The following is a 17,285-nucleotide window of genomic DNA, read 5'->3' on the forward strand; positions in this document are numbered from 1 at the left end:
TCACACAATGATTTGCTACCTTTTAATTTAAAAGGAAATGTACTTGCAGTTTAAATTGGCTTGACAGAGTCCGTGGTAATGTTGAATAACTAAATTAAATTATATGGTTCATGACATTTAAAGAAAATGCATAAATAAGCTCATATTTTAGTATGCTTCTAATGCTGCATATGTTAACCTTTCTTGTAGTGAGCATTGCCTACCCTGTTTATCGTTTCTACAGATAGCAAGCTGCAAAATAATCAGGTGCCCTATAAATTAGCCTCCGGCACAGTTAAATGGAATTCTATTTTTTAACCTCTGTTGTCAGTAACAGTTTTTATGCTTGGGGGGGTGGAGAGATACGGTATGTTTCTTAGCAAAAACAGGGTGATGCTTTTTTGGCTGCATATGCTGCGGTGACTGAGTGCTCATTACGGCTGATGTTATTCTGAGCTGCAGGCGTGTCTAAAGCAGGAAACGCTGCTGTATTTTTAAGTAGAAGCTTATTCCTCACAGTAAAAACAGGACAGGGGGAATCCAGATCATACCATTCAGCAAAAATATGTTTTCAGCTATATTTTTGGATGCATTATAAGAAACGGGGTATAATTCTCCCCAAAAAAGATTAGAAAAATATACTGCTAAAATATAAGCGTATAACATATTACTTACTTTTCCTGATAACTACTAAAAGAAATATATAAATATTTTTTAAAAATCTGAAGAATAGAATATAGCATCTACCCAACATACAGTTTATATTTTATTTATATAGAAATTTGAGGGTTTAAATAATATATTACAGCCAAACATATTTTCATTACATATAAATACACACACAAATATTAGGTTTCCATGTTTTACAGGTACATTAAAACATAATGATTTTTAAAACTGTACAAACTGCATATTCTTATCCCCTTACACAAACCCTCAACACAATCCTCAAAAGTAAATGTCCAGCACTTTTACATTTTCCAACACACACACACGTTTTGCTCACAGGGACCAAAAAATGTCCCCACAATATAAAAATGGTCTACTATCTTTGTGGGGACATTTTAGGCAATACCTATATATACACTGTAAAAAAAATATTTAGAAAAAAAGTTACCTGGTTGCCCTAAAATTTTGAGTTCATTGAAATTTTAATTTTGAGTTAATACAATGAACATTTTTTGAGATTCGACAACCTTTATTAAAATATTATTAAAAGATTTTGTAAGCATATTGGGTAATTGTGTGTGTTTTATTTCTGATGACGCAGTGAAACATGCCAAATTGTGCTATTTTCATGATTTATCAATTATTTTTTTATGTGGTTCAGATACAAAAATATTTTGAGTTTCTATTTATTTAACAAGTTTCCTTCATTGTATCAACTATAAATATATATATATATATATATATATATATATATATATATATATATATATATATATATATATATATATATATATATATATATATATATATATATATATATATATATATATATATATATATCACACACACGCACATTCATAATGTTTTAAATATATTTTGGCCAGACAGCCATAGGGGAAAACTCTTGCACCTAGTGATAGTTTTTCAATGGTTTTTAAACACGTTTCTGTGGAACACAGTATGAATATTTGTGAGAATTGAAACCTTAACGCCTAGAAACTCTTTAAAATGTATTTGGTAAACCAATCAAAGTCACAATCACAAAACGCAATAATCTAAATCATGAAATTATAAGAAAGAAAGAAATAAAAAAGCACGTAGCACATAAAGCTCACGTTGTAACCACATCACTAACAGTAAACATCAGCGAGCGAGTCGTTCCGCTCATTATGCTGCATATTACATTCATAATAACGGCCCAACAAAAGGTTTAATTTTCTACAGTATAGTTCTCCATAGACCACATCATCACATTATTTGCTTATCACTGTCATTAGCATATTCCCAAACTAATTTTTTTAAATAAAATAGCCTGGGGTCAGAGCGTGAAAGGCTACAGATAAAAAAAAAGACGATGCATGAACAGTGATTCAACAGGCCGGTAGACTGTACAAATCAATTAACTGTCGCTAATTATCACCTACATTAAGGGACATCTTGCTCTGTGAGCATAACATTGCTGCAAGTCAATTAGAATAGATTTATGAGGGTTTTTTACACTGGTTTCGCTGAAACAAGTCATGTAAGATACAAGATGATTTTCACCTGTTCATTCAACATGTTTGTTTCATTCAACATAATATTTAGCCCTCTAAAGTGTTTGCTTTACTCCACGTTGTCAGAATGATTATAACATTTGTTCAAAGACTAGCTTCAATGGTTAAAAACTGACAGTGAGCCACATTAGCATTACAATAAACATCTTCCGACAGCAGCATTGCTCCCATAGAGTTCTCCCTCGACTCTGATCACATATTTTCAAAGAGTTGTTTCCTTGAGCTTGGTTAGTTTTACAGAATAAACCCTTAAGTCTGCACTCTTAACTTGACCTATTTGCCTCAGCTACCAAAACACATTAACTGCAGTGCAGTTCGACTGATCGCTGATCACAAATGTTATTAGAAAAACTACAGATCCTCTACACTTGCAGCGATGCTATTTGCATCGAGCAGAACGATAGAAATGAAACACATAGACCCTCGTTAACAATAACAGACTTAAACCCGACCGCATATCACATGACGGTGACAAAACTCTCTGTTAATAACTGTTCCACTGTAAGGTTATATTAAGAGTATGTGGAGATGGTATGATAGCAGAGCGCCACGGTGGCTAATCTTAGCACTCTAATGCTATAAGCTGAAAATAACATACTAATAATAGCTGACCCATAGAGCGAGCAACAGGCCTGCCTGCCTGCCTGCCACACTCGAATGGCTGTTGTTTAACCACATACTTCTGTATAATGCCATGCGTGCCTGTACAGGGCTTTCACTAGACAGATGAGCATTAATTGAATTGTTCGGAATCAGAGTTTTGTGGGTGGAACGGGACGCCCTACTGACCTGATTGGTTGTATTTAGCCTCCTAACAGGTTGCTCCGCTGAGCCTTATCGAAGACGACAGCTCAGTCTTTCTCTTGTCTTTGTGCACAGTGCTTGAACAAATGAGGGTTAGAACTACAGTCTTAGAGAAAAGAAGAAAAGTTTAATATGGCTCATTTTGTGCCAAAAAAGTTTCTATATAAGGGAAATGTCTTAAATTATTGCATATTACTTTTATATTTAATGGGTTATTTAAAAAAAAATTGTATAGTGATAAAGAATGTTTTATTCATAATATTTAATTACAATGAAAAATTAATTAAATTAAAACTAAATCCATAAAGGTGAGGGGAACACCTTAAAGGTTCTATATACGAAGTGCCCGACAAAACCCTTTTCTAAAAGTGTAGGCTATATTTAGAACGGCGGGATTGCATTATGTGCTGATTTTAAAAAATTCAGTGAAATTTCAGCTGTGTTGCAACAAAGCTGAAATCTAGGCAGACGATCTCCTGCGGTTCTGCAATGATAAGTGCAAGAGAGAAAAATCAGAGGTGAAGCAATGTCCTCCACCCTTCTTTCAGGAACCGAAATTACTCCATCTGTCTTCTTATTATACGTGCACTTCCTTCCCCCCTTATTCACCCCAACTTTCATATCGTGGATTTCCCAGAACACCACGTTCTGAACCGGTCAGAGGTTGTGAGAGCAGCTTTCTGGCAGCAACCGCAAGTCAGAAACAACAGCAAAGAGCAAAAATGAGTCACGCTCAAAATTTAGACAATAAAGCAAACACACGCTCGCACAGTGATGTCAGACCCGAGCTCTCGGCAAACAGTGTCAGGTCAAAAATAGAACGGATTGATTGTCTTTGGCAAATGCTAAAAGTAAAGCTCCTTTTATGTTGACAGCGTATTTCTGTCAGGAAGTTTCCTCTCTCCTGAATTAAAGGCTAAAGTCGAATAACATCCTGTACATGTTCCGTTTTTATACCCATTAACTACGCTTTCTGCCCAAATGACGTCTGACAGGATAATTACACATACCTCAGGCCGCCTCCTTGTTAGTTTAAGGATTTAAGGTTAAACCAACTAATAGACATGCATAGAACGCCGCTCTCCTGAAAACTTTCCCCTCAGAGATCATAACACCACAAACAGCATTTAAAATCTTGCAACCCTGCAGAATGAAACTCTCTTGATGATGCTGCCACAAGTTTAGGATGCGATCCTACTCATCACAATACAGAAAATATTGACACTGACACTAAAAAAACAGTCACCTGAGTTGTTGACGTTGTGCATATCAGCGTCGTGAGGGGTCAGAGGCAGCCGGTGTTTCCCGATGCCGTCTGCAGAGAAACAAGAGTCGGCCTCGTAAATGGTCTGGAGCATTAGTACTTCAGTTAGCAGCACATCATCTGCCAGCCCTGCTCTTCCTGTATTGCTGTCAGCTTGTCCCCTCCTCTTCTCTCGGTCTCTCTCTGTGTGTTTGTGTCTCTCTCTCTCTCTCAAGAGACCAGAAACATTCGCCCCTGCCTCCTCCTCCTACTCCTCCTCCTCCTCGTAAGCGACACCCGAAGAGTGACAGAGCTCTCCCTCACTAACACTAAAAAGCTTCACTCCTCCTCTGCTCTGCTCATCTCCTCTTTTCTATCCTTCTCCAGTCGACACCTAAGTGGCTCTGAGAATCAGCAGGAGAGTCTCTCACACTCTCTGCGCTCTGCCTTCCTCTTGTCCCGACAAAACTGCTTATTTTCTCTCCGATGTGTCAGATTCACTGTTTTCGGTCCTCCCTCCCTCTCAAACAGGTTTTTTTGTCCTCCAAGGTGGCTCTCTGCTTCTTCAGAGTTGCAGCTCCCCTCTCTCTTTCTCTCTCTCTCTCTCTCTCTCTCTCTCTCTCTCTCTCTCTCTCTCTCTCTCTCTCTCTCTCTCTCTCTCTCTCTCTCTCTCGTTTTCCGTCAAGTTGCTCGCTGCAGAGAGGAGGAGGCTGATTTGCATGTGAATCAACAAGAGCATGGCCCAGAGGTGACAAAAATAGAACAATGGCCGGCTCGGGCTATAAATAGGTCAGGCGCGGTGCGGGGATTGGAGCAGCATTGATGCGTTTAAAAATACCACTCCAAACACAGCTGTGGCCCTCATCTACAGCCAGAAGGCATGTCTCTGTGTCTATCTCTCTTTCATTTTAGTATGCTGTCATTCTTTATCTCCTTTCTCATTTTCTTTCCTCACTCCATCTCTCGTCTATTATCATGCTTCTGGCCTCCATAAAAAGACACACTACCAGTTTTTCTGCAGATATAAATATATACCCTCCCTGCATTTTGCTTGACACGTTGCTGCTCTGAGCCGCGCCGCTCACACTCTCGCAGGGTTTCTGTGCTCGGCGCGCAGAGTAAAATGCAACATTTCTAAGGTTGTCAACAGCATAGATGCATTGCAGATCTTGCATTCACAACTGAATGGCATTATGTGCCATGCTTGGTGTGTTGTATTGTATTGATTAAGATATGAATGAGCATGTTGCATAAGGCACTGCAAAGACACAACGCGACAAAACATACTCTCTAATTAAAAGCAAAAATGATTTTATAGCCTGATACCATATTTATAGGGGTTTTCAAACTGTCCTGGACACACTTACAGAGTTCCCTTCCTAAAAAAATAAATAAAGGCAGCTGTTTCAAATCTGTGAAAACAGATGTTAAATAATTGATATTAAATAATATTTTTTTTACATATTAAATAAATAAAAATTACATGATTGTTTTCTAAATTAAATGATCAGCTATAACATTGTTATTATTTTTTATACTGTTATTGTACTTAAAATATTGTCTGAAACACATTGTATTAATATCATGTTAATATGTTAAACTGCCCCAGTAGTTTTATCCCCAAAAGAAATTGCTTTGATTACCAAAATTACATATTTAAAAAGTTTTTTTTCCTGTGAAAAAAATGCCTTTAAGGGTTAGTTCACCCAAAAATGGAAATTCTGTCATTAATTACTCCCCCTCATGTCAGTACAAACCCGTAAGACCTTTCATCTTCAGACCACGAATTAAGATATTTTTGAAGAAATCTAAAAGCTCTCTGATCCGTCCATAGACAGCTATTTAATAAACACTTCCATGGCCCATAAAGGAAACAGATCATTAAAATAGTCCATGTGACTCCAGTGGTTTAATCTTAATTTTATGAAGTGACAGGGACACCCTATACCTATTTTTCTTCTAAAAAATATTTGCATTCTCCGAGAAATTGATATGAAGTGGGTAGAACAAATACAAAATATTTTAGTGAATGAAAACAAAAGACTTGCAAGCAAAAGCAGAGATTCTCATGTGAAATGCAACACTTTTGCAAGAGAATGCAATGCAGAAGTATTGAAAGATAATTGTTTTTCTCCCACCTCATATTTTTCCTCACCGTCCCCTTAGAGACTTCCGAGAACTTCTAGACTCCCACAACTTTTTATTATAGTCTAGTTCCTTAGAAACACATCAACACACTGACCTGAAGAACCATTAATGAAACATCAAGAACATATTAATCATACAGCAACTCCAGAACCAATCACGTGACGTCGCGGAGCCTTGGAGGGCAAAATCTCCATAGAACTCTGTGAACTCCACTGAATCAGGGAATCGATCAATAATTCGGATCGCCAGTGTCACGTGATTTTAGCAGTTTGGCACGTGTTCCGAATCATGAATCAATACACTGATAAATGACCGTTTGAATCTCTATTTTAGGATTGAAAACAAACGCAGAAGAGAAGACAATGCTGAATAAAGTCATAGTTTTTGTGATTTTTGGACCAAAATGTATTTTCGATGCTTCAAGAGATTCTAATTAACTAACTGATGTCACATATGGACTACTTTGATGATGTTTTTTTTCCCTTTCTGGACATGGACAGTAGTGTGCATACACTTGGATACGCTCTCGGACTAAATATAAAATATCTTAAACTGTGTTCTGAAGATGAACGGAGGTCTTACGGGTGTTGAACGACATTAGGGTGAGAAGTTAATGACATACATTTCATTTTTGGGTGAACTTACCCTTTAAGTGACCCACCCAATTAAGTTGTCTCAAAGTGAGTTTTATATGGCTCCCTGATATGATTCAGGCATTGAATGTCATATACTTTAATATTTACAACTGAATCATTTTAGGCTTACTGCAATAGCTAGTTGGCAAACCTTTTGCTAATAATAGCACACATTAGCAATTATGCATTGCCAAGTAGTTCTCAGGAGAACACATTCTTTGCTAGCTTGTGTAAACACTAACGGACATGTAAGCTAAAATTGTTTAGCTTATGTTTGTGTGTGGCCATTTGTATGTAGAACGGGTAGATTGTATATTGAGGCTAGTGTTGCTCTTCAGGAGGAATTTCCCAAGCTGGGCAAATGTGTTTTAGATGAATTAGTAGCTCAGAGTACACAGGGGGAACCATCTGTGTGATGGTCAAACTTTATTTAAAACTCTCACTTCTATCACTTCTGTTGTCGTACTATTTGATTTATTGTAACAACTTTTCCTAATACATTTTTTTGTGAGACAAAACGTATTATTCTGACAAAAACAAATTCCTAAAATACAGTTTTTTTTTATATTTAACATCCTCAGTTATGTTATATTTTATATTGATGCTGTTGTTAACTTACTAAAATCTTTACAGCAGACTGCCCATTACTTCAACAACATGACTTTCATCTTCTATCTCATTTTGTCTCAAGATTTAGGATGCATCCCCATGCGCCAGCCTTAGGCCTACGAAGCTTTTTTTGGACACAAACTACTTACAGAGAGAAAAAGAAAGAAATAATGATATAAAACTTTATATAGTAGAAATCACAGCTTTTAGTTCAGTAAACTCTTCCATATTTTCATTACAACAATTAAAGCTGCTGAAATGAAAAGAATTAGCAATTTTGGCCAAACCAGCACCACAAATATATTTGTGTCTGATTAAAATTGACTCATAGAGATGAACCGTATTAAAGCTAATGCTGTGTTCCAGGGAGGTTTTAAGCCCGTAATTTAACTCAACTCATGACTTCCACGTAGCATTCCAGTCAATACCTGTCTGAGTGCAAGGAATTGTGGTAGCTAAAGATGTAGACAAAGCATGCCAGACCTTACAATGCTTATGCACCTTTACAATCATTTCTATCGCAAAAAGGTGCTTACTCCTTGCTTATTTGAGGGAAACGGTGGAGAAATATGGTGCGTAAAGCAAATGAAGCTGTTATACCTTTTATTTTACGTTATTTGGAAATGTCCGTAAGGGCTAGCATTGTTGTTTCACAGGCTATGTGACTCGGGATGAGCTCGTAACTGGGAGTACATCGATCTAGTACGAGTTCACGGGTGGGAAATCATCGGTTTGACTGCCGTTCCAGTGCACTTTCACAGGTAGAAGGCTGGAAAACCAGGGGTTTTGGGTTGCCTGGAACATGGCATTACTCTTAATGAAGATCATATTTGTTATTTTTGCACCATTATCAGACTTTATGAGGCAAATAGGGTAAATCTTACTGTCGGCACAAACTTGTCAAACTACAAATTTTGTCAAAATTAAGATGTGACTGAAACAAGCTTACGGCTCGGTTAGTGAAACTTTGGCAAAATCTTGCAGGCAAAGAAGGCCTTGTCAATAGTGTAGTAGTGCATGAAGGGTAGTAGTGCAACTAAGAATCTTTATATTGCTCAATGCTGTGAATTTACATGTTCAAAGTTTAACAAACTTGAATTCGATGTAATATCTGTCTCTCACGTAAAATTCTCAACTGTCTACTCCCCCATCTACATTTCCTGCCATTACTGAGAAACGAACCCACAACCTTTGGGTAACAAGTCCGACTCTCTAACCATTAGGCCACAACTGCCAATGCCCACCAATTACTTCCTGTCCCCATCTGAAGCTTAAAACCATCTAGTCACCCAAATGCAAAATAAGCACTTATCATGCTAACACCAGTGCTCACCATCTCATAACACTTTTATGAGCATTTAAAGAGCTACCTCAAGCATAATGACTAATGATTTTTAAGATGAGCTCAATGGGAGTTTGAAACAAGCATGCTTGCAAAGATAGTTGTAAATATTGTGGCAAGAGCTTAACTACTTGAAACTCAAGTAACTAACAACATAAGCAATGCATCTATAAATAGTGCATACAATATATACAGTACTTTACAGCAGTCTGGCATCTTTATGAACTCACTGAGCTGGTCAGTTAATGGCATTTTCTATTGCAGACATACACATTTAATCAACTGCACTTTCCAGGAAGGTTTATATCTAAGAGAACCAATGAATTAGCCTGACAAGCCAGACCCACATCAAGATGTTTGGTCTGGAAACTCACCATTGACAGGGCTCAATCCGAGGGGCGGATAAACGGTTGTCTTTCAAACTCCCTCTGCACACGATAGGATATCGCTTCAACCAACCAGAGCAACAAAGGTGAAACAGAGCTCGTTGACAGATTAAACATTCACCGTATCCGGTCGGCAAAACTCCGAACACATCTTCCCTTTTTAAGAATGACTTCAGTGCCATTCTTTGTTCTTTTCTCAGAGAAAAGCTTAACTCCAAGTCTTCCAGAGTCGCGGTCAAAGCTGATTTGAAAGACCGCCGTTCGCCAGTTTCTGTGTTTACTAGAAGCACGCAAACGCAACTCGGTCCAGCCTACCGACTCTATACACGATGTGATTGGCCCGACAAGAGTTTGGCGATTACTGCTCAGAAGGGTATTAAGAGTTGCTAGATGACACTCGTGGGCAGATTAGATTTGCTGCCGCTAGGGTGCGTCTAGATTTCTAGGCTACCATTGAATTAATCTTCGTTACAAAATTTCAGGAGCAATAGATTTGATAAGATGTGCATTCCAATTCGGCTTATCGTGTGTGTGTGTGTGTGTGTGTGTGTGTTTTAATGTGATAATAAACCATTTAAGCTCAAGAAGACGCAAAAGCGAACTCATATAGTCTTTGATTCAATGGGGGTTATGTTTTTTATAAAACTGTTGTATACAGAGCCATTTTACTCAAGATACCTTCAAAGATGAGCATAAACAATGTATTTTGCATATAGAGATAAATATATATATATATATATATATATATATATATATATATATATATATATATATATATATATATATATATATATATATATATTCCTCACTATATCACACTACTAACGTTTTGATATTTAAATAGGATAAAATTAGCAAAAATTAGGTTAGCAGATTAACTCAACCATGGGTGTCGGAAGCACACAAAAAATGTGGGTTGGTCCCCCCAAAATTTTTACTGGAGTAGATGCAATTTACATTAAGTGCAAATAGTCCACATCTTTTACTAAACATCTGGTTGAGCCAGACAACATTACACAAGTCGCCTAATAATTCTCATTGACAAATAGTGTAGGGGTAAGACGCATGGCAGAAAGGTTTGACACAAACCGACCTGAGAATCTGCCTTTTGCTGAACTTGCTCTATTTCCTTTTCCCATCACATACCAGATCAGAAAGGCATTTCTTTTCAATAAAAATGAAGAAAACAATCGAAAAGTGGAGATAAAGCGTCTAGCGTGTGTTTCATAATAAAGTGTTTATTGGATACGCTCTCTGACTAACTCTAAAATATCTTAAAAGGGGGGGTGAAACACTCAGTTTCAGTCAATCTCATGTCAATCTTGAGTACCTATAGAGTAGTATTGCATCCTTCATTTCTCTGAAAAGTCTTTAGTTTTATTATATTTATAAAAGAAATATAGGCTGTACCGAGTCTTTCCGGAAAAAAAACGAGCGGCTGGAGGCGTATTGTGTGGGCGGAGCTAAAGAATGGCGAATGTGCACAAAGCGGTGACGTCCTCAAGCGTGGAGAAACCCATGGCTATCGATCCAGAATCAGATTCGGAGGCTGAAATAAATTGAACAGGAGAAACAGCAACAGCAGGACGTCCGTTTCTGTGGTATGTACTGTATTTAGTACAAACTTCTTTGGTATGATTTCGTGAAGTCCTGTGACAGCAGTGACTGTGGAGATCCACTTTTGCGACGCGACTGAAGCGATGTTGTGAAGCTTCCCGTCATTTCTGCGTTCAAATCGGTTCAAACGCAGCGCTGCCTTCCCGGAATGCTGTGCTGAAGCGTTGAAGTCGCTTGATGTCACCCATAGGAATAAAGTGGAGCGCGGCGCGGACTATAACGACATAAGTGTTCACGGGCGACTGGATCTGCACCTGAGCGAGTGTTTATGGGCGTGCATTTCCTCTCCGAACTCTCCGAAACTTGTGAGAAACCGGAAGGAGTATTTTTGACATAGAAATACTCCATCAAACGTCCAAACGTTTGAACTCAAAAGTCCATAGATTTTGCCCTCAATACGTACTAGGAATGCACCAAAATTTGGGCTGCCGAAAATTTGTTTTAATCATGATTATGATTTTTTTTGTCCACCCCATTTACCACCACAATAAAAAAGTATTGGTCGAGAGATAATAGCACAATAACAGTAAACTGACTAGAACAACCCTTGCATGATTAATTTAAATATGCGTCTGACAGGGAAACTCCTACAAATGCATAAGCAATCTAGCCTGACGTGGTCATACTCAATTCTAGCCTGAATATGAGTCTGAAACTGCTCCATTGGGCTGTGATTATGAGGCGTGTTTCAACCGAACCAGGAAAGACATCAATTGGACAGACCTACAACCAATCAGAGCAACGAAGGGATGCATAACGTTACTTGTCAAATGTCAACAGAGCTCAATTGCACTGTAATGCCAAGTCCGCGTTTTTTTCCGCGGGTTCTTTTCTATGTCTGCGGGTTGAAGCAGGCAACCTTGTCAAAATAATAACGTCTCGGTTACGTATGTAACCCTCGTTCCCTGAAGGAGGGAACGGAGACGTACGTCAGAACTGAACCGACGAATGGGATCTTACTTTAGAGACCAATCCTACTTCGAGCATCTAACAACGAGCCAATGAAATTTGGCATGCGATCACGCATTCCACGCTCCGCCCCGCAGCGCGGGTATAAATAGGAAGTGGAATGGTAGATCAGCGCTTTTCCTACTGAGGAGCCGAAAGGTGACCGGACTCCCAGCGGAAGCACAGCATCTGGCGACGGGACGTACGTCTCCGTTCCCTCCTTCAGGGAACGAGGGTTACATACGTAACCGAGACGTTCCCTTTCAGTCGGTCACGTTCGACGTACGTCAGAACTGAACCGACGAATGGGATCCCTATGGAAAACGCCAGGATGCTGGCCCTTCCAGCGTCCTGCTTGAGCGCACTGCACCGTCTAGTATGGTACGGAAGTCAGGGCTCCAAGCAGGGAGTACAGTCACTGCTGTTTCTGCAAGACCCACTCAGAATGACTATTGGATAACGCTGGGAAAGCGTGCCTACCTCGTGCTTGAGAGAGAGGGTACGCTGCGGGGCCACGTCCTTCAGGGAAGGAGAGGTGGCAGAATACACATAAGGACTAACCTGGCAGGGTAGTGCAACATATGGCAGTCTCTGGGGTGGTTCCAGCCTGACTGAAGGGGGGAAAGAACACGCCCAGAGACGACAGAGCGGGCTCTGTCGAGGGAAAGACACGGGGCTAGCCCGAAGGGTAGCTGATACCGTGGAAGAATACACATATGGGGTTGCCGTGAGGGAACCGCTACATATGGAACCCAGCCTACAGCCACGTTTCACAAGCATACGGGTGCAGGCCTGGCGTCAGACGGTCCGCAACGTCTGGCACCGGAGGGGTGACGGAGGAGCTCGACAGGGTTAGCCGGTTTCCCGGGGAACACAACTGGAGACAATAGACGCACATATCCGGCCCAGAGGGCGGGAGTGGCGTTTCGCAAGCCGACACTTAGAACGGGCACTTAACGCTCCTGGCCACTGGGGGCGAGGATGCGGGAAGATACCGGCTCTACACGTAAGCTATAGAATCTAGCAAACGTGTTAGGTGTCGCCCAGCCCGCAGCTCTACATATGTCTGTCAGCGAGGCGCCTTGCGCCAGCGCCCAGGAAGAAGCAACACTCCGAGTGGAGTGAGCTCTTACACCGAACGGGCAAGGCACGTCTTGGGACTGGTAGGCCAAGACTATAGCATCCACTATCCAGTGGGCTAACCTCTGCTTGGAGACAGCCTTTCCCTTCTGCTGGCCTCCGTAACAGACGAAGAGTTGCTCTGAGGTCCGAAGGCTTTGGGTCCGGTCAACGTAAGCGCGAAGAGCGCGGACCGGACACAGCAAAGCCAGGGCTGGGTCTGCCTCCTCCGAAGGCAGCGCTTGCAGGTTCACCACCTGATCCCGGAAGGGAGTGGTAGGAACCTTGGGCACATATCCGGGCCGGGGTCTCAGGACGACGTGAGAGTTACCTGGCCCGAACTCTAGGCACGATTCGTTGACCGAAAGTGCATGCAGGTCCCCTACCCTCTTGATCGAGGCCAATGCCGTCAGGAGCACTGTCTTCATTGACAAGATTTTCAACTCACAAGACGCCAAGGGCCCGAAGGGAGGGCTCTGAAGTGCTCGGAGCACTAGAGCTAAGTCCCAAGAGGGTATCGAGGATGGACGAGGAGGATTTAGTCTCCTCGCACCTCTGAGGAACCTGACGATTAGGTCGTGCTTCCCCACGGACTTACCTTCTACTACATCATGGTACGCTGCTATTGCTGCAGCATATACCTTGAGGGTGGAGGGAGACAGCCTTCTCTCCAACCCATCTTGCAGGAAGGAAAGCACGACACTGATCGAACACCTTCGGGGGTCTTCCCGGCGGGAAGCGCACCACTCAACGAACAGGTTCCACTTCAGAGCATAGAGGCGCCTCGTAGAGGGGGCTCTAGCTGAAGCGATGGTATCTACGACAGCTTGTGGTAGTCCATCTAGAACCTCCGCGTCCCGTCCAGGGACCAGACATGAAGATTCCAGAGGTCTGGACGCGGGTGCCATAGCGTGCCCCGTCCCTGAGAAAGAAGGTCCTTCCTCAGGGGAATCGGCCAAGGAGGGGCTGTCGCGAGGAGTGTGAGTTCTGGGAACCAGGTCCGGTTGGGCCAATACGGCGCAACTAACAAGACCTGCTCCTCGTCCTCCCTGACCTTGCACAGAGTCTGTGCAAGAAGGCTCACTGGGGGGAACGCATACTTGCGTAGGTCCCGGGGCCAGCTGTGCGCCAGTGCATCTGTGCCGAGGGTACCCCCGGTCAGGGAATAGTACCACTGGCAATGGGTCGAGTCCGGAGAGGCAAACAGGTCGACCTGTGCGGCTCCGAACTGGTCCCATATCAGCTGGACCGCCTGGGGGTGGAGTCGCCACTCTCCCGGAGGTGTCGGCTGACGAGAGAGCTTGTCGGCTGTCTGGTTCAGCACACCAGGGACATGAATGGCCCGAAGCGACCTCAGCTGCTTCTGACTCCACAGGAGGAGGTGGCAGGCGAGTTGGAGCAGACGACGGGAGCGTAGACCACCCTGACGGTTGATGTACGCAACGGCCGTGGTGCTGTCCGTACGGACCAGTACATGCTTGCCACGCAGCGGCCCCTTGAGGCGGCGGAGTGCCAGATGTACTGCCAGTAACTCGAGGCAATTGATATGCCAATGCAATTGCGGCCCCGTCCACAGACCAGCAACTGCATGCCCGTTGTACGTGGCCCCCCAGCCCGTGGTGGAGGCATCCGTGAATAGCACAGCATGCCTGGACACTTGTTCTAGGGGCACCCCGGCCCGGAGAAACGAAGTGCTGGACCACGGGCTGAAGGTTTGGCGGCAGTAAGGAGTCACTGGGACCCGGTACTGACCGCTCTGCCACGCCCACCTCGGGACTCGGCCATTGAGCCAGCGTTGAAGCGGTCTCATATGAAGCAATCCGAGCGGCGTGACCGCGGCTGCAGATGCCATATGCCCCAGGAGCCTCTGAAAGAATTTCAGTGGGACCGCTGTCCTGCTCTTGAACATATTCAAGCAGTTCAACACCGACTGGACTCGCTCCTCGGTGAGGCGCGCCGTCCGGTTGACCGAGTCCAGCTCCATACCGAGATAAGAGATCCTCTGTGTGGGACAGAGTTTGCTCTTCTCTCGGTTGACCCGAAGGCCCAACTGGCTGAGGTGACTGAGCACCAGGTCCCTGTGTTCGCACAACTGGTCCTTCGACTGGGCTAGGATCAGCCAATCGTCGAGGTAGTTGAGAATCCGAACGCCGCGTTCTCTGAGTGGAACAATGGCTGCCTCCGCGACCTTCGTAAAGACGCGGGGCGACAGGGACAGCCCGAAGGGCAGGACCTTGTACTGATATGCTTTCCCCTCGAACGCAAAGCGTAGGAACGGTCTGTGTCGAGGGAGAATAGACACATGGAAGTACGCGTCCTTCAGGTCGATCGCTGCAAACCAATCCTGGGGACGGATGCATTGGAAAATGCGTTTCTGCGTCAACATCCTGAACGGGAGCTTGTGCAGGGCCCGATTCAGAACTCGCAGGTCCAGGATTGGCCGTAACCCACCCCCTTTCTTGGGCACAATGAAGTAGGGGCTGTAAAACCCCGTCTTCATATCGGCTGGAGGAACCGGCTCGATCGCGTCCTTCGCCAGTAGGACCTCGATCTCTGACCGCAAGACTTGAGCATCGCTGCTTCGCACGGAGGTGAAGAGGATGCCCTTGTACTTGGGTGGCCGGCGTGCGAACTGAATCGCGTAGCCGAGTCTGATGGTACGGATGAGCCAGCGAGACGGCCTGGGGAGACCTAGCCAGGCCCCCAGAGACCGTACAAGCGGGACCAACGGCACCACAGACGTGCCCGGGGTGGGGCAGCGAAGCGGAGTACTCTGGCCCGACTCGGGAGGCCCGGAGGCGGCCCGTAGTGTTGCCTGAGCACTCCTGGTTTGGACAGAGAGTTGGTGAGAAGGCCCGGGGGCGTCCTCGGAGCCCACTCTGCTGTCCACTGCCCGGAGGCAGGGAAGTGAAGCACTCAGCCCCGACCCGGAAGGCCCGTGGGCGGCCCGGAGTGTTGACTGAGTGCTCACAAGAGAGGCAGTGTGTGGGTGAGAAGGCCCGGGGGCGTCCTCGAGGCCCACACAGCTGCCCCCTGGCGACGGGAGGGTAGGAAAGGAGTGACAAGGCCCGTGGGCGTCGCACACTGCCAACCTGACCCTCTTGGGGCCCAGAGAGAGAGGAAATTGCTCTTTTGGTGAAAATGTGGGTACCGCTGGACTCCGGAGAGCCAGCGGCAGAGATGTTGTGACCAGTGTTGCCCCCCCGGTCCTCCTCCGGGGGGGTGGGAGGGATGCGGACATCATCTCCCTCAGAGCAGCTCCTCTTCTCCCTGGGCTGCCCGTCTCAGGGCCGCTTCCCCTTACGCTTGCCGGCAGGTTTGGCGGGCCCTTGGACGGGTTGGGCGGCCCCCTTGCGTCCGGCGCCCTGCTTCGCGGGTGGAGGCTGCTGCTTGGGCTTGGCAGGGGCGGAGGCGGACGCTGGAGGACGCCCTCGGCGACGAGCAGACTGGGGGGCTGCCCCGGGCGGCTGGGTGGAGGCAGCAGCGGGCCGCCGGGGCAGGATGTTTTTGATGGCCTCCGTCTGCTTCTTGGCCACCGAGAACTGCTGGGCAAAGTCCTCGATGGCGTCGCCGAAGAGGCCGGCCTGACAGACAGGGGCGTTTAGAAACCGAACCTTGTCCGAATCCCGCATGTCTGTCAGGTTCAGCCACAGGTGGCGTTCCTGGACCACCAAGGTGAACATCGCCCGACCCAGGGAGCGGGCCGTGACTTTCGTCGCCCGGAGGGCGAGGTCCGTCGCGGCTCGCAGTTCCTGCATAACTGCCTGGTCGGAACCACCCTCGTGCAGTTCCATGAGCGCTTTGGCCTGGTGGACCTGCAGGAGCGCCATGGCATGCAAAGCTGATGCAGCTTCTCCGCAGGCTGCGTAAGCCTTGCCCGTCAAGCCGGACGAGAACTTACACGCCCGGGAGGGGAGACGCGGGGCGTGCCTCCAGTCCGCAGCGGTCTTAGGACACAGGTGCATCGCAACCGACCGCTCGACTGGAGGGATCCCCTCGTAGCCCTTAGCTGCACCACCATCGAGAGTGGTGAGGATGGAGGAGTCAGTCGATCGCTGGCGTACGCTGTACGGCGCTACCCAGGACTTCGTGAGCTCCTGATGCACTTCCGGGAAGAAAGGCACCGGGGCGGGACGCTGAGAACCAGCGCGACCCGTCCCGAGAAACCAATCATCCAGCCGCGAAGGTTCGGGACGTGGTGGAAGGTTCCACTCAAGCCCGACACTTGCG

At 45.0% G+C, this 17,285-nt stretch overlaps 1 protein-coding gene across 2 annotated transcripts in view; it reads right to left on the bottom strand.

Moving 5' to 3' along the window:
* Window positions 1-17,285, bottom strand: part of hdac9b (histone deacetylase 9b) — a 112,694-nt gene that overhangs the window by 48,518 nt on the left and 46,891 nt on the right. Inside the window, exon 1 of one of the 2 annotated variants that reach the window (XM_067449060.1) lies at window positions 4,255-4,847. The exons of the other annotated variant lie outside the window; for it this stretch is intronic. Within the exon in view, the coding sequence (XP_067305161.1) occupies window positions 4,255-4,366 (112 nt within the window). The 5' untranslated portion in view covers window positions 4,367-4,847. Of the gene's footprint in view, window positions 1-4,254; window positions 4,848-17,285 lie in introns of those variants that run through there. 2 annotated transcript variants of the gene reach the window in all.

This window comes from Pseudorasbora parva, chromosome 7 (assembly GCF_024679245.1).
Source record: "Pseudorasbora parva isolate DD20220531a chromosome 7, ASM2467924v1, whole genome shotgun sequence".
Lineage (NCBI taxonomy): Eukaryota > Metazoa > Chordata > Actinopteri > Cypriniformes > Gobionidae > Pseudorasbora > Pseudorasbora parva.